This window comes from Ylistrum balloti, unplaced genomic scaffold (genome assembly GCF_031769215.1).
Source record: "Ylistrum balloti isolate Yb309-2 unplaced genomic scaffold, AGI_CSIRO_Ybal_v1 Utg370612, whole genome shotgun sequence".
Taxonomy (NCBI): domain Eukaryota; kingdom Metazoa; phylum Mollusca; class Bivalvia; order Pectinida; family Pectinidae; genus Ylistrum; species Ylistrum balloti.
In genome coordinates, this window is record NW_026782376.1 from 1,356,645 (window position 1) to 1,383,196 (window position 26,552).

Consider the following 26,552-nt stretch of genomic DNA (forward strand, 5'->3'; position numbering starts at 1 on the left):
AAATCAATATGCATTGCTATCATACAGGAAAAAATCAAGAAAAATTTGGAATTCATTTCATATTACAACAAACTGAAACGTACTAGTTCAGCAAATTATATTAATCAGTGTTTATCAAGGGAGAATACTCTAAAAGTTGTCTGCAAAAAATGGTATTCCAGGCAAGGGGGTATGTCAGGTGAGTTTTGCATCTGCATAAGAAAGATCGTTCATCGGTTGAAGGACAGATTTAAACTTGTGTAATATTGTTAAAATTTTCTTTGGAAATTAGTTGTCTGGTGAAATAAGCCTAGTTTTCTATGCCGTTTTGTCGATTCCCTGCAGTCATTATATTGCATTTCATTTGCCAACTGTTAACCCAGCTGTCATGATAAAAAGTGATACTCAATACAGTAGCTTAATCTGTTGTCCCAAGACAAACTATACTTTTAACCAATGTGCCGTAACTACTGAAATTTCATCAATGAATGAAAATATTTTTCTCTGTTTTTTTTCAACAGGGACCAAAAAATATTAAGATAAGATTATTTCTGGTTAAGGACTATCAGAGTCCTCTATAGACTATACCAGACTCACAATAAACAAATGAATTCATAAAAAAAACCCCGGTAAACATGTACATTAATGTCTCATACCCAGTTATTTAATTGTTGCTTTGTAATGAAAGAAAAGTTATTTTTAAAGGTGTTAGGATTTAATGCTGATACAACATTTTCTAACAATTAATTCCAAATTGACATTGTTCTGGATGATTTTTTTTCTGAACATATTTATGGACCGCTTAGGGAATATGATATTAATGTGTCCTCTGCTATTTTGGCAATCAGCAGCATTTTTCCGTAGTTTGATAGCATTAAAAAATTCATTATCATAAATTTGACTTGTTATTTTGTACAGTTCTGTCATTGTATAATGCATTGTACATCCCTGGTTTCAAGAGTCAGAGTTTCATGCATCCTCATGGTAAATACATGTTGTTTAGAAATTGAGGGTACAGGTCTGCTTATGATAAATTGCCTCTATTCTGGGGTATTTCCATTTTAGTCAAGTGTTACAGTGTCTGGTGAGAGATCACAAGGTCACTAGATCAAACCCCAGCCTTACTCTTTCCTACTACATTTATGGTACCATTGACCACTTAAGGATATAGCTGAAGGAGAATGAAATGCTTCTTTGGAGATATGAAAGCTTGGTAGAGTTATTTTAAGGCGAAATACTTGTGAAGGAGGGAGTACTGTTAAAGTTGAAATGTTGCCTTACCAACCTCATATTTGTTGGAATGAATTCCCATTTAGTCAACTGATAGACTCTCCAAAGTGTGGCTAGTTCAGACTCGATCAGGAGCAGGTATTTTTTCATTACTCCTTCAAATTTAAAAAGCAAATTAATTGATAGCAACAACAAGGATGGGTATATACAGATGTGTCTCAGACGTGACTTTCAGTATATTTTATTGATTTCCAAAGGAGCATATAACTGTTGCTTTGTCCGTCCTTCTATCTGTCTGTCCTTTTCATGTCCTTGCATAACTTTGCCTGCAGAGAAGCATGGATCTTGAAACTTGGTTTGTACATCAATTACACTAAGGCAATATATAGTGTACTAAATTGAAAGTCCATGGCCCAAGACTTAGAGAGTTATTGGTCTTTGGCAAAATTTCATACATGGAGCATAACTTGTTTGTTAGCATTTAAACTAGGATAATGAAATGGTCATACTAGGACAACGTGCAGTGTACCCAAATCAGGGTCCCCTTAAAGCGACCAAATGGTTAGATTTCTTTTCTATTTTTTCTCATGTGTTTGATTTCGGGAAAACATCAAAATACTTAAAATTAGACTTTTCACAAAATCAAAACACTCTCTAAGAGAAATTGATAAAGATTATCAGCTTCATATTAATACTGGTTGACTCTTGCTGTTGTGTCTACCACCCATCTCTGTTTTGATCATAGATAGCCGAGTTCATCACCTGACCTTTCGGAGCCTCATTTTAACCTGCCATTTTGTTATGATTTCATACGATGTATAATACTAGGATTAGTCAAAACTAAATTTGCCAGCCATTTTGCTATTCTTACTTTGTAAAATGACCACTTATTCATGCTATTTGTGTGACAGAGCAAGATAAATGAATTTGAATTAATCTGAATCAAAAATTGCATGCCCAAAGTCATTGTTGACAATCTCTGAATGATAATGATATGAATTAGTGTTGGGTCGCTCCTATTTTATTTTAACTTTTTGATGTTGTAATAAAATGGTTATGCAAACTTTAAAATATCATAATTAACAGAAAATACACAATTTTTATCAGATATTTGAATGTTAAAGTGCTTTTACCATTTATGAAATGAATATCTAACCATTTAATCCCTTTAATTATAGAATCATTGTCCTTTGTTAAAATATTGTGTCAGGAGGATAAGTATTTTTTCAAATTAATGCCTGTAAGTACATTTTTTGAAAACAGTTTCAAAGCCTATGATATTTGAACATCTTATTATCTCCAGTACAAATAACAATACTAAAATGTTCATAAACACACATACTAGTAACAAACATTGCATATAGGTGACATGCACATAAGTATCAGACAGATGAAATGTGCCCTTGCTTTCATAGCTCATCAGTAACACATATATGTAACATGTTAAAACATTATTCTGTCCAAACTCTCACATATTTTTACAGAGAGGTGTCATTAACATAATGAAATACAAAATTCAGAGACAAAAAAATAACCTGATAAAGTTGTTTTTGTGGTGCATTTATCAGATCCATTGATGTACATGTGTCATTTTTCACAGGTTTATTCTTTAAAAGTTCTAGCTTGTGAAATGGCAATGAGTTTACTCCGCAACAAGATGAGAACATTTGTGGTTGGTGTTGGGGTTACAAAGTTTGAAAAGCCATTGACTAAAGCATGGGATTATCCAGATATGGGCAAGGAAGCAGGTAAAGAACCACAATGCATATTCAAAAGAACTCTATTTTCATGTTTTGTACATGTATATCTGGTCCAAACTATTCAGACCTTCTGATGAATTTATATATTTTCTCCCACAGATGTTAGAAAATTGATAAAACGTCAGAATAATTGAGACTAGAATGTAGAAATTAATGGGCTACTTTCATTTTATTGTTTGATCAGTTGAACAAGGGTTGTTCTTAATGATTTTATTTTACTTTCTGATGAACTTCAGTTATGTCTTTCCGGGCTTATATTAATATTTGTAGATCTGTTGCATTTTATGACTGATTTTTTATTGCTATTTCTTGATAAGTACTGGATGGAAACCTTCTCAAATTGCATATGTATGTTTTCCTTGGACCCTATTTGTGCTCATTTACTTTTAGGACTGATCAAAAATAGGAAATGACTGACAGGCAGCCATCTTGGATTTTTTCAATGAAGTTTATTATTGCTTGAAAAGGAAGAGATGGATCTCTCTCAAATTTCATATGTAGGTTCTCCTTGGTCTCTTGTTGTGCCTATGTCAACTTGGGAACTTATCAGAAAAATGAAATGGCTGACAGAGGGCCATCTTTGATTTTGACTTTGAAAGTTTATTATCACTATTTCTTGACAACTATTATATAGACCTTTCTCAAATTTCATATGTAGGTTCCCTTTAGTCCTTAGTTGTGCTTATGGAATTTTGGATCTGATCAGAAAAACATAATGGCTGAAAGGGGTCATCTTTGATTTTGATTTATAAGATTGTTATTGCTATTTCTTGAGAAGTAAAGTAACTTGAGAAGTAAAGTAAAAGTTTGTTATCAGTATTTCTTGACACTTACTCAATAGATCTTTCTGAAATTTCATGGACAGGTTCCTTTAGGTCCCTAGTTGTACCTGTTAGAGTTTGGGACTGATCAGAAGAAACAAAATGGCTTCCAGTTGTCCATTTTGGATTTGGCAGGTAAAGATTATCATCCCTATTTTTGCAAAGGAGCAGATACAGAGAAAAGAAGGGAAAAGTCCAACTTATAAAGATCAAACAATGGTGGTGCTCAGATCCCTCTAGGTTCTCTTGTGTTGTATTGTACAAACTTTCATGGGAAAAACTGGTTGACCAACTCAAGATAAAGTTATAAACCATTCCCTATCACCTATCGTGATTGATCCATAAAAACAAATGTAATTTTCCTATCAAGCATCTGCATACCTTTGGGTATTTAAATGAGGTTCTAGGAACCAATTATCATCCATTGAAGACATGAAAGGATTAGCTTTATACCCCATGACTTGTATAAAACTTAATTAATAAGAACAGTTATAACTATCTGAAGGGATTTACACTTGATTTATCAGGTGAAGAAGCTTTGAAGGATGCAGGACTGCCATACAGTAATGTTAAAGCTGTGGTTGCCAGTTACTGTTACGGAGAACCAACCAGTGGTCAGCGAGCTGTGTACAACCTCGGACTCAGTGGTGTCCCAATCTTCAATGTCAATAACAACTGTTCCTCAGGATCCAGTGCTCTGATGTTGGCAAGGCGTATGGTCCAGAGTGGAATGGAGGACTGCGTCATGGCTCTTGGTACTTTCCGTTTCTCAGTTTTGTGATGTCTGGCAAATGTTATGATTGGACAGTTCCTGATGCGAGACAAATCTAAAATTGTTGAAAGAAAATTTGATGCCAATTACACATTTACCTCACAAGTATTGATATAAGTAGATTTTTACAACTTTTAAAAATCTGTTCTTTGAATCAACATTCTTTTTTAAATGACACAATTTGAACCAGAGTTGGTTTAATTATTGACTGTTTTTGAAAAAGACATGTTATTTCATTGATTGATGTTAAAATAATTTTGCATGATGCAGGTTTTGAAAAGATGGAAAGAGGTCTATCAGAAAAGTACACTGACCGGACATCACCAGTCAAGCGTCATATGGATCACATGGTGGAAATTGGGGCTGAGCCAGGTCTTATACAGCCACGTCTGAATCAGATGACATCAGACGTCGTTAAATTGTATGCATATGCTGCTCGAGAATACCTGCAGAAATATCCTTATGCCACTTTAGATGATATGGTGGAAATATCTTACAAGAACCACAAACAGAGTTTGAACAACCCCAAGGCAGCACTACAGAGAGTTATTCCACGCGAGGACATTAAAACAAAGATACCTCTCTGTGATCCAATCACTTTTTGGATGTCGGCTCCGACTGCTGATGGTGGTGCAGCAGCCATTGTGTGTAATGAGGATTTTGTGGTGGCAAATAACCTCCAGCACCATGCTGTGGAAATCATTGCACAACATATGGTCACTGACATGAAGTCATCTTTTGGTCAGAGTTTCCAAGATCTCTCTGGTTATGGTATGGCCAAGGAGGCTGCTAGACGCTGCTATCAGGACTCTGGGTTGACTCCGGAGGATGTGGATGTGCTCGAGGTCCATGATTGCTTCTCGTGTAACGAGCTCTTCATGTATGAAGCTCTTCAGTTATCAAAGGAGGGAAGAGGCGTAGACCTGATTCGTGATGGAAAATGGGTTAAGAACAAAAATGGAGGAGAAATCTGCAAACTTGCTGGAAAATGGGTTGTAAACCCTTCAGGAGGACTTGAGTCAAAAGGTCATCCCATAGGAGCAACAGGTATTTGCATATTTGATTCCATCTTCTTTACAGTTATCAATTGTTTCTTAATTTCTGTCTAGACTAAAACAAAGAGATAATTGGCATGGCTTTGTTAGTAAATTAAGGACCTATATTTTGTTCCTTATCATACTTTATTCAGATCGTGTGTACAATTCATTCAGGGTATTTAGCAATTTGTTCAGTATTGAGATTGAAGAGTTAATGAATCAATTCCTTGCCAAGAGATGATACAAAAAGGGCTTCCTGTAATCCATATGTGCATAGCATATTATGGTAGACAGATTGATGTTATGGCCAAGGTGAGGCCTGAAATAATCTTTAGAGAGGAGTGGGGGTGGGGGGGATATGACTATGCATAGTAAGATGTCATAAAAAAATTCAGTGTCCAAAACATTTGCAATATTGATGTCTTGAGAACGAATCTTATACATTTGTTTGCAGTAAAAGATCAATTTTAGTAAATAATACATAGGTTTGATTAGCTTGACTGAAGGTTTACATTGCATTAACTTTGTACTTGTACATGTTAGATAATTTGGCATCTTATCTCTCATACTTCATTCCTTACAACTTTGAAAGTGTTGATTACTAAAACTTGGTCTCATACCCCATGAATAACAGAGTTATAGCCCTTTGTAAATTTTGCACTCTTAAAATTAGGCAGTTCTTTATCACCCATAGTTACCTGTGTAGTGATACACATTTTTGTTGGTCATTTAGCAAATGGCATAAAAGTCACATGCATGTCAATTGTTACTTATGATATAAGAAAATATTGTACAATGTATATAGTTATGATCCCTTCCTCATTTTTGAAAACACAATTATATATGTAAGAGTTTGGGTTGAGCTTGCTGATTCAATACCTTGTCATGTCATTTTTAACAACCTGAGGCCATTTTTTTTATTATTATTTGTTTTGTTTCATTTCAGGTCTGGCACAGTGTGCAGAGTTAGTGTCACAATTGCGTGGGACAGCCAAGCTCAAACAAGTTGACGGAGCGAAAGTCGCACTCCAGCATAACTTCGGCATTGGTGGTGCTGCTGTTGTTACTATGTACCAACGACCTGGACAGCTGCAGAAGCAGTCAAAGTTATAGTTGACCTTAGTTCTGAAAGTTGATGACCAAATAATCTGTTTTTGTAAAAGTATAGCCAGTAAATTGATTAAAGACATAACAAACTCAGACTGGGATTGAAAGTATGGTAAATCTTTGGTGAAGGGTAGAGTGAAATAAAGCTAATGCCAGTATGTTTAGTGTTTCAAAGAAATGGTCAGCCTTCATATGCTGCTGTGAAGCACATTTCTGTCAGTATTCTCCTTCAAAGCTGACATAGTAACCAAATGACCAAATGTAAGAGGTATTACAAATGAAATCATTCATTATATACTTGTAGTCATGTATTTTTTTTTTTTTTGGTATTGAAAGGAAGAGATCAAAATTTTGTCATCTGATTACCAAGACTTATGGCAGTATTGACCTCCATCATATCAGATGACCAAAAAAAAAAAAAAAAAACCTAATATAAGGTAGTGACAAAAGAATTATCAATTATAATGTTTTACCTGATTTGCTACATAATTTATATGTAATTAACATCTACACAACTTTATATGTCTTTGCCTTATCAATTTTCTTGGCCCTCTGGCCTTCTTATAAAATCCTAGTGATATGTTTACTGGGTACTGTTGGCCATATATTTGACCTCATTAGATTATTGAAAAAGTGTGAAGTGTGAATTTTTTGAAAACCTTTTTGACTTTTTCTATAACAACTTTTATCTGTTCATCTTTTTGTGGACATATGAATTTTTGTACATAGAGTACTGATGAATTCAACAAAAATAAATCCCCCATAGAATTGATTATTTTACAGTAAATTCAGAATATGTTATTAATTACCTCTACTACATCTACATTTGTTACCTCAACTCATTTATCATATTAATGAAGACAATTTTACTCCTCATAATAAATCAGTATTAATTATTTTCCATTTTCCCGGTGTTTCACGTATTTTGAAAAGAATTAAAATCATGCTGTTGGTGCATACAAATATTTATCATGAGGACTAAATAATTATTTCTTAACACAATCATATAGACATGTCTACATGGTCCTGTAAAAGCCAAAATGATCAATATATATCTGTTGTGGCTAGCTATAGGTCCTATTAAAAGACATTAATGAGGTTTCAATTGAAAATTAAAAAGCAAAGAATCATTTGGAGACCATTATTTGGGGAACTTTACCTATATGTATTTCAAAAATAGTCGTTGATTTGTTCAAAATGTATACTATACAGTGATCTGTTTATTTTCTTCAAATACCAAAAGTTCTCCAATAATATATCTAATATACAGTTATCCTTAAAGAATAAAAAATGTTAAACCTGACTATGAGGATACCAGGTAATCAAAATGTGGCACCAAATATCTATTGTTTTAATCAGTGATAAGTGCTCCAGGTTGAACAGTTCAGAGATATATATGTCAGAGCTTGATAGACCTTATAAAGGTTAATAGAAGGGCTGATGTGTAGACCTTTTTATTGTAGTACTAAATGTAATGACTGTATACAAGATCTTCTGGATAGCAGACATTGATATTGTAGATCAAGATCAAGAACTAGTGTTTTCAGGCTTTTTTAATGAAGTACTGATAAATCATGTTACCAATTTTGATCCCACAGTATTGTTACAAGGAAAGATCAAACGAGTACTAGAATAAATATCATTGGATATTTTGATTGTTTTAATGCCACACCAATAATTTATTTGAAATCTGAGGTAAAAACATTATCATGTATTTTTGCTTGGTTTAACCATTTGAAAGCTCATTTGATGTGAATCTATCAGTAATTTTTGTAGGATTTTTTCTGGTAAGTCCAGAGCACTGTTTCAAAAGTTTTGATGAGACCAGTTACAAAGCAGGTTCCAAAAATTTGATTCCCACAGGAAAAGTAGGAGTCCAGGATGCAAATATTTGTATCCCAAAAATTACTGATCTATTATGATCCAAATTGATTTGAATATATTGGAAACTGTGATGTGGATTTTTATTGATCCAGTTCTGTAATGCTGTAGACTTTGTATATGTCTACAATAATTTGTCCATGCAGAACCACATGGATTTGGCAGGAAAGGCACTATAATACATATGTGAACTGTGGGTCAAGAATTTGTGCCAAATCCCTGTGTCAAGTAGTTGAGAGTATTCATTTCATTCATGATTGAATTCTATAAAGTGTGTGGTAATATTTTGTTATTTTATATGATTATGGCGATGTACGACAATAAACTGAAATCACTACTTCTTTGTTTCTCATCTTTCTCTATTCAAATACTGTAAAATCACTCATTTTTTAGGTGGATTTATTTCCTTTTATTTCATGGTTACTCTCAATCCACACATTCATACAAACTGATAAATCAAGTACAAGTAAAGTTATTACACTATATTTATCCACGTAAATCAACTGTCCACAAAATAGTAATTTTTGAAAAACTGTAAAAATCAAGTCTCATGAAAATGTATGATTTTACAGTATAGAAGATATGACATAATGATAAGGATGATGATAGTTTAAAAAAAAATCAAAATCATTTCTGATGAATATATATACAATAACTGATTCATATGATGCTTACCACAGGATAGAAAAAAGCTATCAATTTTGTTAGTTGTATGGCCTTGGATAACAGAGGCGCTTATTACAGGGGAAAGAAAACACATTTGTTGGTAATTCCACTGATACTGAAGACCAAGAAATATATGGTGTCAGCTTATATTGAACCTTTGAGCTTTCATTTACTTTTTGCCAAATAAATAGAACAAATATTTCATGCAATGTTACAAAAACTGCAAGTCTGTGAATGCTAGCATGCTTTCAATGATAAGAAAAGCAAAGATATAGTCAAAATTTCATATAATTTTAACAACATTTTTCATTAAAAATGCTACATTGTTGGGAACTGATAATTTCTATTCTGCTTTCTTTTCTTGTTTCTTTGGATCAGTATCCATTAACAGGCTACACATAAGTGTTGTCCACAAAGAGAGAATGGCTACAAAAGTTAGAGTAAATCTGAGGCCTTTAAACCATGGGGGATAACCATAAGATACCATGTCCATATAGCAAGCTCCAGCTAGGCCAAGCATAAGTGTCAATGAAGAAAATGGACTTGGCATAAGAACTCCAGCCCATGCTACTAGGGACGGAGTGACACTGTAAGTCAAATTGAACCAATTGGGCCGTAGAATACCATTTTCTGGAATGGTCATACCCCATCGTACGCCTCCTAAGAAAGATAAGATAGTGGCACCATATACCACCTGAGCAAAAGCTATGTCGGGCAAAAACAACTGACTCGTAACAATGTACATTGGGGCTGCCACAAAAGGAATAAGACCAGAGAATCCCAACACAAGAGCAGGAATAGGTGAGGTTTTCAGTTCCTTAAGGCTGCCCAGCACGGTCAAGGCTGTTGTTTTTCTATCCTCATGAAAGTGTTTCAAATATGGGCTTGTTGCTGCTGGTGCAAGACATCTCTGCAATAATATACAATTTGAAGGTAAAATTTTCGGATTTCGATCAAAGTTGACATTGTTCTTTGATAATCCTTTCACCAATTGATTACTACTATTGATTGCATACTGTGATAATGTTTTTTTCTGCACGGATGACACGACAGCTGTCCTGCTGTAATTACTACATCCACTGAGAGTTGATATGCATGCTGATCCATAACCAAGTGGTTTGATCCAAACTCTTCTTGGAATGGAACTGCACACATTTAAGTTCCTTAGCATGGTCTTTCGAGTTGACAAACTTTGAATGCCAATATGACCTGAAATTAAACCAAAACTTATGCTACAGGGTCAAAACAAATAATCATTTTCATATTTGGTTTAGGGTATTTTTCCGAATTAGACTTTAGATGATAGTGTATGAAAGGACAAATAAATTTAAGACATGCACTGTAAAAGTCTAGGGCGAGGTTTAGAATTTATAGTTAATCTTTCAAATACATGGGCCATAATCAATTGTTAATGTATGACAGATGTATTGTATTGGTTTAGGCTAGTAACATGGATTTGACAGATCTTAACATCAGCATGCCGAAAAAAAACATGACATTGAAGAATCAGTAACAGCTTACCAGTCAGAGACTGTCAAGTCGCTCAGGCATTAACAAATAAAAATAGGATTTGAGTTATTTATTTATTTCAAACTCGATGCAAAATATATTGTTTCATATCATTTTGTTAAAAAATAGGGCAAATTGTAGTAACATTATGATATCTATTGTTGTTAAACTTTAATTGTATATTTATTTTTCATTAGTTTAAGCGATTTCCTGTGATCTTCAAACATGGCGGCTGGTTTAAAACTCGTGGACTTACGCAGAAATGAAAATACAAATTTAGATGTAGCATAGGTTATATTTACTTTTGAAAATGAGGAATGACAGTTACTTCTGATGAAATGGTATACAATAAAATAATCCAGAGGTTTAAAAATGGTACGTTACGTTCCATATAAGTATGATTATTGACAGATGAGGCTGGAACCTGTGAACATGTTTTGTATCGCCACTATCGGATGGCAAATATTTCATTTATTTTTTTTTTAATTTTTACACAACTATGCTACAAAACCTGGTCATTTGGTCTGTAGTTAGATATAAAGTATTTCTAAACTTGTGTTATAATGTCCGAATATAAACAATGTAGTATTTGCTTACTACAAAATGTCTTAACTGATCATGATTATTTCATGTGAAGAATGGAAATATGACAGTTTACTTTCATTACACATATGTACCGTGTTATATTCTGCTGTATGAGACAAAGAAATACTCTTTTTTCACCATGTAACATTTATTAATGTCACTTTTTCAGAGTCAGTTTGAAATGAAAAGAGATGTTTCAAAGAGTTTTGCTGAAAATGAAGACAGCAATAATTCGATAATTGACCTCACATCATCACCAGACTCATCAACACAGAAAACTGACAAGAAAAGAAAACGGAATAAAACATTTCTTCAATCTATAAGCTGCAAGGTGAACATGTTGTTTCTGTTATATATTAGAGCTTTGTAAGTTAGAAAGTGCATTTTGTTTTATCAGAGTTACTCCCCTTTACTTCAGGTGGAATTAAATGTATTAAAACATGTATTTTAACGCTTGACAAGTTTCACCTATTGGCATTTTCTGCATAAATGTAAATATTTAGATGAAAGAGATACCCTGCATAAGTTGGTATTCTTCTGGCTGTTGTGTACCTTTTCTGAAATCTTTCTAATGACTTTCAAATGTTCCTTGCCAATATGAAATTAGAATATATAAATATAGCTCATGAGGAAAAACTAAACTCAGTCGCTAGCTTGATCATAGACTTTACGAAAAGTATTGGGTAAATATAGAGGTCTATGCTATTCTGCTGGGATCAGAATTCTATTCTTTTGTTAGACTTGTTCCCTTTTTATAAATATGCACAAATATTTCTCACTGTTTGGCTAATAAGAAGCAACGCTGTAGTTGCTAAACCATGGTTGATCTAATGTTTGTGAATAGATCTAGCTAGATTGATGTAGAATTTCCACAAAGAAGATATCACATGCTTGTTTCTATATGGTGAATTGAAGCTTAAAATTTCTATAAGAACTTAAGTACATCCTTTGGTGATTGTTTTATCAAAAACATAATACTTAGTATGAAATCCTACCTTGTGCTGAGTATCACTTTCAATATGAGACAGCTTTTATTTGAAGCAATGATTTTGAGATATGATGCACACTTGTTCCTGAAGCTAAGCCAATTAAGGCTATAGATCAAATATGAATGATAAAAATGACAACTAATCCATGAGATATTGAAAATCATCTGTTTTGAAGTATTTGGAGAAGAACATAATAACATCATCTGCTAATGACCAGTTAGCCATTGTTGTAGCCTGTTCAAAGATATTCTGTATTTCAGTCAATCCTGCCCTAGCATATCTCCATCTTTGGTGTCATTTGAATATAACCAAAGAAGGTGGTTGAACGTGGGAATAATGTACTCATTGAAGCATGATGACTATTAGATGGCATCAAATACATGAACTCAATAATTAGGCACGAGTCATTTTGTTATTGCATAGTGTTAAGAATTTAGCTGACATATAATGCTTCTTTGGTGCAATTCTGTTGGTAGAGCCATGGATTTATTAGAAAACCGTTTTTGGTTCCTGTCTTGGCACTGATCGGAGATATATTTTCCACTATTTTTTCCACATACCATAAATGCAACTTGTTTCAGGGAAGTGTACAAGTAAACCTAAATAGTGTAATTTACTGCAATGACTGGAAAACTGTTGTAATATTTCCAGATGTTTATATTTTATGTATAAATGTTCTTCATTTTTTTCCAACAGAATTCAGCCAAATGGGTTACATCATCCTTTGGTGATTTTGATGCCTTTGAAGGATTTGATGCCAAGCCTGCATCCAAGCGAGTGTCATCCACAAGTTCTAGTCAATCCATCCTAAAAGTGCCTAAGTCATCTTCTGCCAGTATTACAGACAAAGCTGACCAGTCAAAAACTACCAAAACTACTGCACAGACTAACAGTGGACTAGTTTCTTCATCAGGTGATCGGTGTTGGTTGTCCGGGAAGAAAAGACCAGCTTATGAATCTGAGTTGTGGTCAGATAAATATGCTCCTAAAAATCAGGTTTGTTTGATACTGATAACCAGTCAAATAAAGTACTTTTATGGAGCTAATATGTGGATTTGGGCATGATTTTGTTGGGGGAAAAATGCTTTAAAAATTCAGCAATACTAAATATTGATATTAAATCTTTAAATGTTTATAGATTCACAGATAATGAATATGTGGATAAAGCATTGATTTAAACTGAAATAAATTAATCAGTATCAACAATGTATTCAGTCAAGTCAAACAGTCATTTTGGTGGCAAACTGTCACCATATCTATCCCTGTAATACTCATGTCATAATGGTCACATGCTTGGCATCACATATTTCTGTTCAGTTGATTTAGTGGCATTGCTGTGCAAATGACATGTAAATATATGTCAATATTTTAAATGTAAATAAAGAGTGATGGACTGTAAACATTATTTTTAATTCATTTTCTTCTTCAGCTAATTTCAAGGATAAAAAAATGTCTTTTGATGAAAACAGAATTAAGAGAACCATTGTCCCTTGATTATGATTCCTGTGGAAAATACATCTTCTTTGCTTTGAATGTTTGCTTAAGCCATGAAAATTTGAACATTTAGAGAAAATAAATGAATAAACTGGCCTTTACCAAAAATAACTAAAGTTGTTGAAAATGAAGGAAATCAGCATTTGTTTTAAATTCAGGGTGATCTGGCTGTACATAAAAAGAAAATTGGTGATTTAGAAACATGGATTCAAACACATCTAAAGTCACAGACAAAGGTATAATATTTTTTAATTGTCTTGTAAGGAAATTGATATTTTTTAAGTGATTCCACCCATATGTAATGTATTATTGTACTTTTCAACAATAAAACCATTTCTGATATGTTTGCTACTATATGGTGATGTTCAGTAAAAATACAAACCCATGCTATTTCATTCCTGTATTGAGCCCACTCCCTGACTTTGTGTCAAAGTAAAAAGGTATTCCCATCCTGGGAAACTGTTTCGTTGTCTTGTAATAAGCCCACTCCCTGACTTTGAGCGAGTTGAAATGTGATTGGTCCTTAAGCTTATTGTGGGATAATTATGCTTGTCTAGTGAGATTTGTTTTGTCCATAACTGGAAGTTAAAACTGCTATATGGGTTATATTTGTCTTAATGATGCCACTGGTCATTTCTTCAGACTTGTAAAATGTAAAAGGAGAAGAGGTTGACAAATGTGACAACTTGTTCCAAGTTTGATATTGTGTCTTTTCATTACTTACACACTTGTTCGTTTGTCTCTCCAGCTGCCTCCTATTTTGATTCTGACTGGTCAAGCAGGAACAGGGAAGACTGCAACGGTCAAGGTTTTATGTCGAGAACACAAATGTGATGTCCAAGAATGGTCCAACCCTGTGGGATCTGACAGAGTTTGGAAGAAAAGGGATGAATTTGATGCAGGTATTTAAGGAAATGATGTTTTAGAAAGACAAGTTTAGCATAGCAATTGTCAGGAACACCTTATTTCAAATTAAACTTTGTTGGGATTGCTTTTAGGACATAAAATTTGAAAAAGAAACTTTGAAATACATGTTTAGATCTTAGAATATGAACTTTACTATATTTATTACTGAACTACAAAGTCCTTTCAGAACACTATTAGCACTTATATTGATTAAGTTTCAAGTCTATTGTCAACACTCAAACAAAGAATGTGAAAATTACTTTGCCGAACATTCTAAATGTTTTTTTTTTTAGAAGCAAATATTTTCAAGATGTATTTTAAAATTTTCTTTCATCTTATATAATCATTTGAAAAAATCTAATATTTGTTAGATTGAACTTATAGAGTGATTACAACTGAACTGGTAAGGTGTGTATTGTTAGAGTAAGTAAAAATCTATAGCTTGTTTTTATACATATGTTTTTTTAGGCCCTTATGAGTATAATGATATACAGACAGAGTCACAGCTGACCCAATTCCAGCACTTCCTTCTCCGTGCCAACAAGTATAATAAACTTGACATATTTGGTGATGGAAACACAGAGAAGAAAGTTATCTTAGTAGAGGTATATTTAACGGAGTTGATTTATTCCCAAACTTTTTATGAGGAAAAGAACAGTATATTTATTGTTTATACTTTTTCGATAATTAAAGTTGATGGGTCTTGGACTTTTAAATTAAAATGAAGTTCTTTTTTTTAGATTGAAAATCATTATCACATTATAGATGTAATAGAAACTGGTTATATTTGTATGTGCCTTATGTAAAAACAATTGGTGCACAATATCTGCTGCCAGCTAATTAATTAATGATAAACTGAATGCAGGCAGCCCCTCTCATGTCATCTTATGTTAGGTACCAGGTAATTGTATAATTGATTTAGCAAACTTCTTGCATTTGTATCTATTGTGTTCAAAATTGGTTTGAAAGAAAAATCGTGAACATTCATTCAGATAATGTTGTCATTGAAAATATTTTTAATAAATTTTCAGTTGATGCCTGATTGTTGCAATGTGATTGTACATTGTTACTATGTCGTACATTTCATCATGGTGGACTTTTTGTTGTAGGAATTCCCCAATGTGTTTTATAGGGATGCCTCTGCCTTTCATGACACGCTCAGGTAAATTGATACGATTACGATCATGTTTTTGAATGGCAATTGTCCAACAGATGTTGAAAAAATTTAATTTCTTATGTATACTTGTTTGAATATATGGTTATATAATCCATGAAATATAGTAACTACCAGGGGTTATGTCTGTGCTACAAGAATTACCAGAAAAGTCCCAGAAAGTCAGCAGGGGAGGGGAGCACAAAAATATGGTAGAGGGTGGGCTATGACTTCAGGAGAATGAAATATCAATTGTTACCATTTTTAGCTCACCAGGAGAGACCTGGATTGGCTTATAGGCAGACTTACTGCCAGATGTTGACTGATTAACAGCTTGATGAAGCAACATCTGATGATGAATCTATGTATTCCTATTTCATGGTTTTTGATGTTTATTGTAGAATATTTAAAAAGTACACCCATGTATTTACAACCAGTTCATGCAAAAACCTTGAGAGAGTTGGCATCCCACCATTGGAGACTAGCCTCTCTCCTGTCTGGCCTCCGCTCTTCTCATCTGGTAGACCAAGAGAGGTCTATTTATACCAAAATATTATGAAACTGTTGATTAAGTAATTTTACACAATAGATAAACAGGGTTTTCCACCAGATTAGTATACACTGACCTTCATGCGAACTGCTTGGATAGAACTTAGATGAAAATTTATGTAATCAGGGAATGAATTGATAACATTGACCATGTATAGATCAGTTAACAACAGTATGCCTCTGGCCACTAGTCAATAGATGTCAATAACTAAATAGACATATGTCTAAGTGAACACAATTTTGAATAATCTAATTAACTTGCATATTAACTTTTAATAGGTGAACCTGTCTTTATTGTAGGAAGTATGCCCAGGTTGGAAGGTGTCCACTGATATTCATTGTGAGTGACTCCACCAGTAGGGACTCGTCCAGCTGTGAACGGCTGTTGTTTCCCAAGAGTCTGCAACAGGAGTTACACATAGACAATATTAGGTAGGCTGTACCAGTCTGGATATGGCAATAATGTATAGGTTTTCAGTTCCTATAAGGTCAGGAAAATTTTCTTTGGTGAACATTTGTGTAATGAAATTCAAATGAACCTTGCGGGAGAGCTTCCTTTGTCTGAAAAACTTGTAAAATTTTACACAAGGCCTTTATATATATTGGCACGAGTATGAATGGCCGACGGGGGACACAGAGTGCTGTCCATGTCTGCCCTATCCCGACACATGGTTTTCCGTCATGAATTGCTTAGTTTAGCAGCTTCATTTCTTACAGACATTTTCTAGTTTGAGGATTTTGATGTCTCTAAATTGACTTCTTGTTACATAGCAGTTGAAGGATGGTATCAAATTGGAAATTTATACACCACATGCTAGATAATACGTTGACTATAGGTCCCCCACCAGGAAATGAAGAAGGGGAACTACAGTTTTGTGTTGTTTCTCTCTGTCCAGTCTTTCTTCCATCGTCCAGTATTTTGTCTGTACTCTATCTCATACATTATTTGTGATTTTAGTTTCATACTTGAGGAATTTATCTACCTGGATAAGATGGTGTGTCATCTTAAAAAGTAGGTCATTTTGACTTAGATTTAGACCTTTGACCCTCATCAAAGGAAAAAATTGTTTCGGCTCTATCTCCTACACTACTTGTCTATCGAGTTTTATACTTAAGATATGGGTTCACCTTGGTGAAGCAGTGTGACATGTATCAGAAGTAGTTCACTCTGACATTTTGATCTTTGACCTACATCAAAGTTAGAGTTTGTCTGGGCTCTACCTAGACTTTCAGTCACTGGAACTTCACACTTTTGGTATTGGTTCACCTTGGTTATGTCCTGTGGTGGTAGGGGATTTGCCATATTATCTTGTTTGAAACTGATAACAGTATTTTGCTGAAAAGAATAGAGGCATTGAACATTGCATTTATGGACAGGAGAACAACATGGACAACATTTTACCTCCTTCATCCTGATTCAATATTTTAGGAAGTAAGATGACTAAATATTGGATTTGTTATTTTCAGTTTCAATCCTATAGCTCTGACAAGTATGACTAAAGTGCTGACAAGAATTGCCACAAAGGAAGCTTCACAGGTAATTTTTGTTATAGTTGATATGTTGAATGTCCCTACTTTTTAATGATATAATTAACTGGAATATTGATAGGTATCCAGTTTTAAATGGCTTTTAATTTCAACATTATTTGTGAGGTTTTCTGTTTAATTGTGTGGTCATTTTTATCTGGAAACAACTTTTTGATTGACAGAAATGAAACATAATGTTGACAAACCTAGACATAATCTTACCAGGTATTATTGTATGCAACATTATGTTGCAACTAAAACTACTAACCATTGTATAACACTTCTTTCCAGCTAACCTGAGAATCCTATGATGTTTCCTTGTGAAACAGTTAGCATTATTTTATGTTACAACATCATTACTTTTTCTAACCAAATTTCTGTAATGAAAAAAAAACCCAAATAAAACTCGACACTCCAACACCTTGAATTATCCGACTGTAAATTGAGGCAGGTTTCACTCTTCCAAAATGTATGTATAGAAATGAAGTGTAATTGAATTTGTTTCTTCATTGTTAAGGGAGTACACAAATTTACTGTCCCGTCTCATGCCATCCTGGAGTCGATTGCTATGTCTAGTGCTGGGGACATCAGAGGAGCCATCAATACTCTACAGTTTGCCTGTCTCAAAGGTAGATTTTATTAAGGACTTTGTTTTTTTTATTGAGTTTTTTTATCAATGAACTACGTACAGCAGTGTTCTATAGATGGGATTACTTTTTAAGGATGATGAACAGCAAACATGAACTTCAACACATTTTTCTTAATTGATGGCATATATTTCTATCACTTCAACAAGGTTATATGGTTTTATTATATGAGATATTAGTGTCAAAGGAATGTGTTAATCCCTGTTCTGCTACATTGGTGCTAAAATCCCATGGATTGTGGTATTTAGAATCTTTGGTTGAGATTCAGGAAATCTCATGAAAAACACGAGGGAATATTTGTAAAAGGAGTTGGTTGATGTGGTTTGTATATAGTGATAATCATGGTTTCTGTAAATCAGCTGACGAAGCATGCTGCTGCAGCACAGTTGATAGAGCTGTGAACAATCCTTCCTGAGACTGATTTTCGAACCTGGTGTGACTCTCGACATGGACATGTTTTACCTGGTTCTATGATTTTAACATTTCATGAGAAGGATCATAGTTTCCTAATGTAACTTTATGTTGATTGTTCTTGTCTGATGGTATATTTGATGAAACTACCTCAAACTTGTTCAACGGTTTTCTCAGATACCAAAGATCTCTTACCAAGTGCTCTAGTCAAAGGAAAACAGCCTATGAAAAAATCGAGAGGAAAAGCTAAATCCAAGACATCTGACCAGAAAGATTCTGATCTTGTTTCTATTGGAGGGCGGGATACTTCTCTCTTTTTGTTCAGAGCTTTGGGCAAAATTCTCTACTGCAAACGTAAGTATAAAAGAAATTATTTATCATAAACATAAATATTGATGAAAACTGGGATAAATCAATGGGAGTTTTTCGAAAGAATTATTTATTGCAGACCTGTTAACAATTTCAATTTTTGGTATACTATTACATACGAGAAAGAAACTGCTTTCTGTGAGAAAAAAAATCAAATGCCATTGTGTTATCACCATTCTTTGTTATGTGTCCTATGTCAGATACGCTTCGTAAAGAACATAGTCATCCAAGCACTTATCACAATTTTATGGACATTACAAATATTTTTTACTAAAATTTCGGATGTTAATATGGGAGAAACATTATTAACTGTTCACAACAATGTCAGCAAAATTCATGATCTAGTTTGTTGAGAGAGCTAGGTTATTATTACAAATCCATGTGGTGAGGTTTATTTTCAAACTTACCTGGCCAACGTAGGAGCAGTCATACATTTAATAGATTTATTGGTATTTCTTGTTGTTATGTCAAGAGTGTAGGGAAAATTATTTGATGCAACTAGGAGGTGAGATTGGCACAATATACTTTTGTTTGCATCGTATTGAGTTATTTTAGTGGTTTTGATTTAAGTTATCTTGAAATGATTGACTGCTGAATGATATGCAGGAAGTACACTTGAAACATAAAGAGTGAAATGTTTTGCCTTTTTTAAATCAAGTAAATTCAATATGTGTTTCTGAAAGAGTGAACAAACTGTTGAAATCAATGTTTAACATATCAGGAGATGATCCAAATACTCACCCAGATGAACCGAAACTGCCCGCTCATCTCCAGGAACAACATCGAGACCCTCTCATTGTTAATCCAGAGGTAATTCATTCATTTTTCCCAGCCAGTTCTCCTTGGTTGGAATAATGCAGAATCAATTAAGAATTTAACAGGCTAAATCGTAAGGAAAAATAAAATATTATTGATGCTGACAGATCAAAAGATTAGCATATTTAAAAAAATAATACACCTTGGATTAAGTATCTGGTATTGAACTGTCAGTGAAATATGGCATTAAGCCCATCTAGAAGTGTAAAGGGGTACGCTCCTCCAGAAATGTGTTTAAAGCCTAAATGTGATCTACATAGCTGAAAATGTTAGCAACCATGGAGATGATTTGACTGAAATGTCCTGGTAGCCTGACTGTGTAGCTGAGGCCTTCCTGGCTTCTGTTCATACATATGCCTTTTGTAGAAATGTTGTTTACATGTTTATGTTGATTTTGTTTAGGATGTTGTAGAGAAATCCCATTTATCTGGGGATTACTTCAGTGCCTATTTACATCAGAACTACATGGATTTCTTCATGAACCTGGATGATGTGGCAAGGGCATCGCAGTATCTAAGTGATGCAGACCATCTCACTGAGGACTGGGTTGTAAGCTTATCAGATTGCTGCACTTTGAGCTAAACAATAGATGTGAGATATGAGAAACTAAATAAAGTACTTGTCTAAGAAGAAACTTTGTACAAGACTCCGCAATTTTGAATTTGATAGGATGGAAGAGATGCAGGCTTTTCAGACAGCAGAAAGGACTGTCTGTAGTGGCTATAAACAGACATTCCTAATACAGACCCCTAATTACAATTAGTCTGGAATAATAGTGCTTGCTCTTTCAACAAATTCTTTTGCCTGAAATGCTTTTGCAGTTGTGAATGTGTTATAATATTTTTAAAGAGTTATGCCCTTACTAGATTTTTTCATCCAAATATGCATTTCCAATGGATATCTTTAATTTATACGAAATGATCATGTTTGACGGATGAACATGTCTTTTACAGTCTAGATCAGTGTTACAGCAATATGCAGCCTCAGTGGCCACAAGAGGGATCATTCATGCTAACTCTGCAAGAGCCAGATTTTCGTCAGGAGGGTCTGGACTTGGATGGAAACCGTTACACAAACCTCAGTGGTATTCTGCAATGAAACAGGTATTTAAGTCGTATATCCTTCCTCGGTCAATTTCGTCTGCAAGAGTAAACATTTTAAAAATATTTTGATTTCGCTAAAACTTTACGAAAATGATGTAAAGTCTTACAACTAGGGTTTATGTCTTGGCCCCCTGGACTTCTTTTAATACACGATAAATACACTTTTGAGAGAAATTTATTTCAGGGTCTGTGTTCAATGAAAATGTCATGTCTCCTGTATTAAAAGAAAAGTTTTGATTGCCTGTAATAGATTTAAAACAGAATTATTAGAATAAATTTTCATGAGAAATAAGACTTGATGGATTCTGCAATTGTTGACATTTTTATCTACGGACATGTTTAGGTATAAAATATGTAAGATTTTATTTTCTCCTTTTTTATTCCAGACCAGAGACAACTGTGATAGTGCCAGGGGCCTTTTTAAAGGTATTTAGATAAAGGATGCTGCAGACAAAAAAAAATCAACTGTTTTGTACCTACTTAATTATCATTACCAAGGTGTATGCCCTGGCTTATTTCATGGTTGGGGCATATAGTGTTACCCTTGTCATTCAGTCATAATTTTGTTTTGGCTCATTTACTCTTTCATTTATAGAGATACATATATACTTACTTAAGACCATGTGATGAAATGTATATATCTTCCCCCAGAATATGCCTGGACGCCAGAAATACTCCAAACAGAAATCCTGCCATATCTGTCCATCATCAACACCACACTGCACCAGCCAGGTGAGATGAGTATAATGGACCTGCTAGTTATATACAATATATCTTGTACTACTGAAGGATTTAGATGACTTGTGGTCGATGCAGTGTTTATTACCTTTGTGAAAATACTTTCTTTACCAACATGCAGCCCATGCACGAGCATTTGAATTTTGTAAGAAATGACTAATTGTGGGGCAAGGATGGTTTATTGGAGAGTCTAATTAAGGGTCGGTTTTATTATATTGAATTACCATTGGAGGTGACTTAATGTGGGCCTCTTGCAGAATCGTTGGGTTTTCTGGCGTGTCTTCTACTAAGTTGATATTGGAAGGACTGCATATTTTGCTTTCTTTCTGACCTTGTTTTGTCTTTCAGTACACTATTTTCTACTCTATGGTATCTCTCTGGATACCTGTCTTTAAATGACCCCGACTGTTGTAAGGATGAAAGAAAAAGCAACTAAAATTAAACACCAACAAGAAAAAGGGCATGCTAATAAAATTCTAATTCAAACCTTATACCTACGAAAAAAAAAATATACATGTATTTCTTCATTACGAACCTTTCTCTGGTTTTTCCTCTTTTCTCTGTTTAGGCTTTGATTGGCATGGCAGAGAGAAAGTCAGTCTCTCTCTTATAGTCTTTTTCTCTAGTAAAAGCTGATGACTGTTTTTGTTTCAGGTCAAGCTTCATTTTTACAAGAAATTTGCAGATTTTCTAAATTGAAGATACCTGGAAGGTAACTGATTTAATCAGTAGTGAAGAAAACAATATCATATCAAATTCATCATTTGATTCAGCTTTTCAAATGAGTTTTCAATTATATACATGTTCTGATGTGAGTACAATGTAAAAGACATACATATATCACTTATCTATTTGCCCATCTTTCATTGCGTGTAACAATCTCTGACATTATCTAAATTGTAGCCTTGATGCAAAAGCTTGTGATGTGTGTTAATCTCAAATCCCATAATTGACAACACTTTGAAGAAACATGATGCCAAATTATACTTTCTTCAAAGAAAATGTCCATTTTAGGGACAGAAGAAAATTTTTAATTACCCTGATTGTATTCTTTGAATGAAATGTCTTCCAACTTGTGATATAGAGATGTGTTTATTTCTTTTTATACCCCTGCCATGTCTGGCATGTTGTATCGCGTCCAATTTCCAAATCAGTGTCATATCTTTAGAACCTCCCGATAGAGATATTACCTCATAGTAACCTAAGATCAAGTTCTATTCTTTTAAGGTAGTCAATGATTAAGGTTGAAGGTCAAGGATCACTTCAGACATTTCCACAAATTTGTCCAACAATGATACTTCTATGCATATGAGCAATTGCAGTCATGTCTTACAGACTTTTTCTAGTTTTAAGAAGTAATATCTTGCATACCTCATGCTACCTCATGCTACCTCAGTTTATAAAATATTTTACATGTGATAAAAATCATATTAAATGTTACAGGTCTGTAAAGTTGGATGAGAAAGATGTTGATTTTGACGAAACTCCTCCTTCGTCCCAAAAATTGGTGGTGCCGACTGTAGATGATAATGATGATGATGATGAAATCATCAGTAATAGCCAATCAAATGTCAGAACTTCTCAGGAAGAGGAGGAGTTCATTATTGAAGACTTTGATGACTGATGATGTGAATTACCTGTGTGGCTCTTTCTGCATGACGTGATGCAAGAGAAACAAATCAGGAGATACAGAATGAAAACTGCTGGATTTTTTGTGACAAATTGAAAACTGCTGGATTTTTGTGACAAATTGAAAACTGCTGGATTTTTGCGACAAATTGAAAACTGCTGGATGTTTTGTGACAATGCTACTGATTGATTAGTTGGACACACCACTAGTAGTATGACTCTGTGATTGTTGGATTATTTGACTACAATGCTCTACCTCTGTGACACACCTGAAAGAAATACACCACACAGGCTACCACTTTGATTGTTTAGTTATATAAACTAGTGCTATGTCCATACCGAGCCACATCACATGTAAAATAATTAATTTTGGTATATTTATTTTCATTGATTTGTTGGTACTTTTAATCCAGAAATTTGTATGTCCACAAAGTGATATAATAAGTTAAGGACATTTATATTTATACATGAAATCAATGCCACGAAATGGTGAATTTTTGGAAAACCAGTAATATACACTACTTGGGGAGGATAACACAAACTTTGATTATTTTGAGATATAATTTCACAACGCTATGCATTCAAAACATTGCTGTAAATGAAAAAATCCTTGCTCAGGTATACAAAATGATTTTCCAAGTTTAAATGTTTTTGTTTAGTCGCATACTTATTTTGCATTTGAAGTCATGTATTGTACAAAGTTTGTATGGAGAAGATGGAGTATGAATCTCACAATTACTGTACTAGATAGATTAGATAAGACAATGATAGAAGTCATTACATTGTCTCAATGCCTTCTGTGGTTGTGATGACAAGGGTAAAAATACTTACTAGTTATAGTAATAAGCCCAGCTGTTTTTACTGCAGTTCAGAAGACATATTAACAGATGCTGTTTAATTGTCTTGTTAGACCACCTGTTGACCCCCATCTTCCCTGGGGTTATTAAGAATAAATACTAAAGTGCTGCATGTCTGTTTAAATTCTGAGATTTATTTATTTCCATGTTTATTTGTTGGTAGAGTTGATGGCTTATTTGGATATCATGCAAATAATTATTCAAGTGCATCTCTACGGAAAGTTGACTGCATCCTTTTAGAGATAAAAGTAATTTTATGATTCATTTCTTGTAAAGCCAGAGAAAGTCATCAAATTAAAGATTTTTGATCCATTCCATGGACCAATAGTGTCTCAGAGTAGAAATTGATTAATGTTTACATGGTAAGGTGTATACAGTAGTTGTATTTCAAACTTAGTGTTTTGAAACATTTGTCTGCATATATTTGTTTTGCTTGTTAATATTTGTGTACTTTTGTTAAAATCTGAATTTGTTACTCTATGGTAGGAATCCTCATGTTCCTAAACATATTCTTTACTCTCATCTTAACACTAATTCTCCTTTGCTATGAATATTTTCATATGGCCTTGACAGTTAAATAACTCCATACAAACAAACAAAAAAAAAGTAAATAGATTGTTTGTGTTGTTAATTGAAACTAATCATTATAGTTTAATTCTTGCCAGTTAAATTGTTTATGAAATCCAGAGACAACCACTTTAACTGATAATCACATTTAATCCTATTTCAGAACTAGATATTAATTTAATATTATACAACAATAATAGTGTGCAAAAAATTTATTCCAGTAAGTTTAGTCATTGTCATTCAGCGGTGTGTAACTTTCCCTGATACAGAAAAGCAGTGTCATCAACATTTTATGTACATGCCTCTAAAAGATTGGTTTTAGGTTCATTAGAAAATAAATCAACATTGTAAGGTCTGTCTTTATTTCATACACCAATAGCCCTTGTCCTACTTGTCAAACCAGTAAACAAAAACGGCCAAACTGGACAATGCTTTAATAAAGGGAGATAATCTTGAATTTTGTCCGTATGCAGGACTCAGCATTCAGCCTTCTTTTTAAATGCGAATGTTATGTAATGTCATCATTTCGTTTTTGTATAAAGAAGTCACTGATATATTTTAATAATCAGTAATATTTGTACTGTTTATAGTATTAGCCTACTATCATAAAAAATGCCCAAAATCCTGGCCCATGGTCTGTTTGTATGGATTCTTGTTTCTATTTCTTGCTGATACTGGATGGTAAATTTTATATGTAGATTCTTTTGGGTCCTAGTTGTGCTCTTTTGATGACCGGACTGATCAGAAACAAAGACTTGACAATTAATTATTATTTAGGTTATTTGTTGAATTTACAAATTTCATTTAATTAACATCAAGAACAGAGGAAAGAATATGAAAGAAAGAAAAAAATCATCTTCAAAAGAACAAACCGAAACAATGGTTAATGCTGTGACCCTGAAGTATTTTGTATACAAAGTCATTTTTTAACACATTAGTAACTGATTTCATCATTTAAAATTCAGGTATATACCCGAAATTTCCTTGTTGATTTATTGAACTGGTTATGAAAATTTGAAAACTGTCGATTTTGCAGTCATTAGTTTTCCCTCTCATTCTAGGTAGAGATATTTTAGCCAATTAATAAGCCGTAAGTTAATCGAAACTTTAGTAGTTGAAGCTATTTTTGAAACTCTTTAACAGACCAAGGACAAATGATAATGTTCACAAAACACATAAGTATGGGAAATTTTGAACCTTTATCCATAATAGTTATAAGGTGCTGATGTACTATATTCTGATGTTTTCTCAAGAACACTCTAAAATAAATGTATATAAAAAATCTCAACGAAAGTAATTCTTTGTCGCGATTGCAGAGTGACGCCCCTTTGTACACGCATCATTCCAATGTATTGAGAGCATTATCTAGAGTATTGGAAGAAAATGGAAATGTTTGATTTTACATTGGTGTAGTTATGGTCAATCTGGTGAAAAAATCGTGGTCTATCTG

The 26,552-nt window shown here is 33.7% G+C and overlaps 3 protein-coding genes across 3 annotated transcripts; 2 read left to right on the forward strand and 1 right to left on the reverse strand.

Moving 5' to 3' along the window:
- The first annotated feature begins 159 nt into the window (after positions 1-159).
- Positions 160-8,928, forward strand: LOC132556994 (sterol carrier protein 2-like). Its single transcript, XM_060221459.1, has 5 exons — positions 160-178; positions 2,810-2,957; positions 4,318-4,545; positions 4,833-5,609; positions 6,546-8,928. The coding sequence occupies exons 2-5, from the start codon at positions 2,840-2,842 to the stop codon at positions 6,710-6,712; spliced, it is 1,290 nt and encodes a 429-aa protein (XP_060077442.1). The 5' UTR covers positions 160-178; positions 2,810-2,839; the 3' UTR covers positions 6,713-8,928.
- Positions 8,929-9,523: 595 nt separating this feature from the next.
- Positions 9,524-10,785, reverse strand: LOC132556995 (transmembrane protein 69-like). Its single transcript, XM_060221460.1, has 2 exons — positions 10,775-10,785; positions 9,524-10,462 (listed from the first exon to the last, which is right to left on the reverse strand). Exon 2 carries the CDS (start codon positions 10,422-10,424, stop codon positions 9,597-9,599), a length of 828 nt encoding a protein of 275 aa, XP_060077443.1. The 5' UTR covers positions 10,425-10,462; positions 10,775-10,785; the 3' UTR covers positions 9,524-9,596.
- A 287-nt stretch (positions 10,786-11,072) lies between these two features.
- LOC132557002 (cell cycle checkpoint protein RAD17-like) lies at positions 11,073-24,864 on the forward strand. The gene is made up of 18 exons (XM_060221467.1): positions 11,073-11,137; positions 11,517-11,678; positions 13,033-13,332; positions 13,989-14,066; positions 14,579-14,732; positions 15,205-15,341; positions 15,846-15,898; positions 16,739-16,870; positions 17,906-17,975; positions 18,483-18,594; positions 19,201-19,377; positions 20,114-20,202; positions 20,611-20,757; positions 21,162-21,311; positions 21,698-21,737; positions 21,963-22,043; positions 22,704-22,761; positions 23,493-24,864. The coding sequence occupies exons 1-18, from the start codon at positions 11,135-11,137 to the stop codon at positions 23,671-23,673; spliced, it is 2,124 nt and encodes a 707-aa protein (XP_060077450.1). The 5' UTR covers positions 11,073-11,134; the 3' UTR covers positions 23,674-24,864.
- Positions 24,865-26,552: the final 1,688 nt, after the last annotated feature.

Excerpts from the sequence above, each read along its gene's own strand:
- LOC132556994 (XM_060221459.1), top strand. The coding sequence starts at position 2,840 with ATGGCAATGAGTTTACTCCGCAACAAGATGAGAACATTTGTGGTTGGT. Across the intron at positions 2,958-4,317 it reads AGATATGGGCAAGGAAGCAG|GTGAAGAAGCTTTGAAGGAT; the intron begins GTAAAGAACCAC and ends TTGATTTATCAG. Across the intron at positions 4,546-4,832 it reads GGACTGCGTCATGGCTCTTG|GTTTTGAAAAGATGGAAAGA; the intron begins GTACTTTCCGTT and ends TGCATGATGCAG.
- LOC132556995 (XM_060221460.1), bottom strand. The coding sequence starts at position 10,424 with ATGCTAAGGAACTTAAATGTGTGCAGTTCCATTCCAAGAAGAGTTTGG.
- LOC132557002 (XM_060221467.1), top strand. Across the intron at positions 15,342-15,845 it reads AGAAAGTTATCTTAGTAGAG|GAATTCCCCAATGTGTTTTA; the intron begins GTATATTTAACG and ends TTTTTGTTGTAG. Across the intron at positions 21,738-21,962 it reads TGCCAGGGGCCTTTTTAAAG|AATATGCCTGGACGCCAGAA; the intron begins GTATTTAGATAA and ends ATCTTCCCCCAG.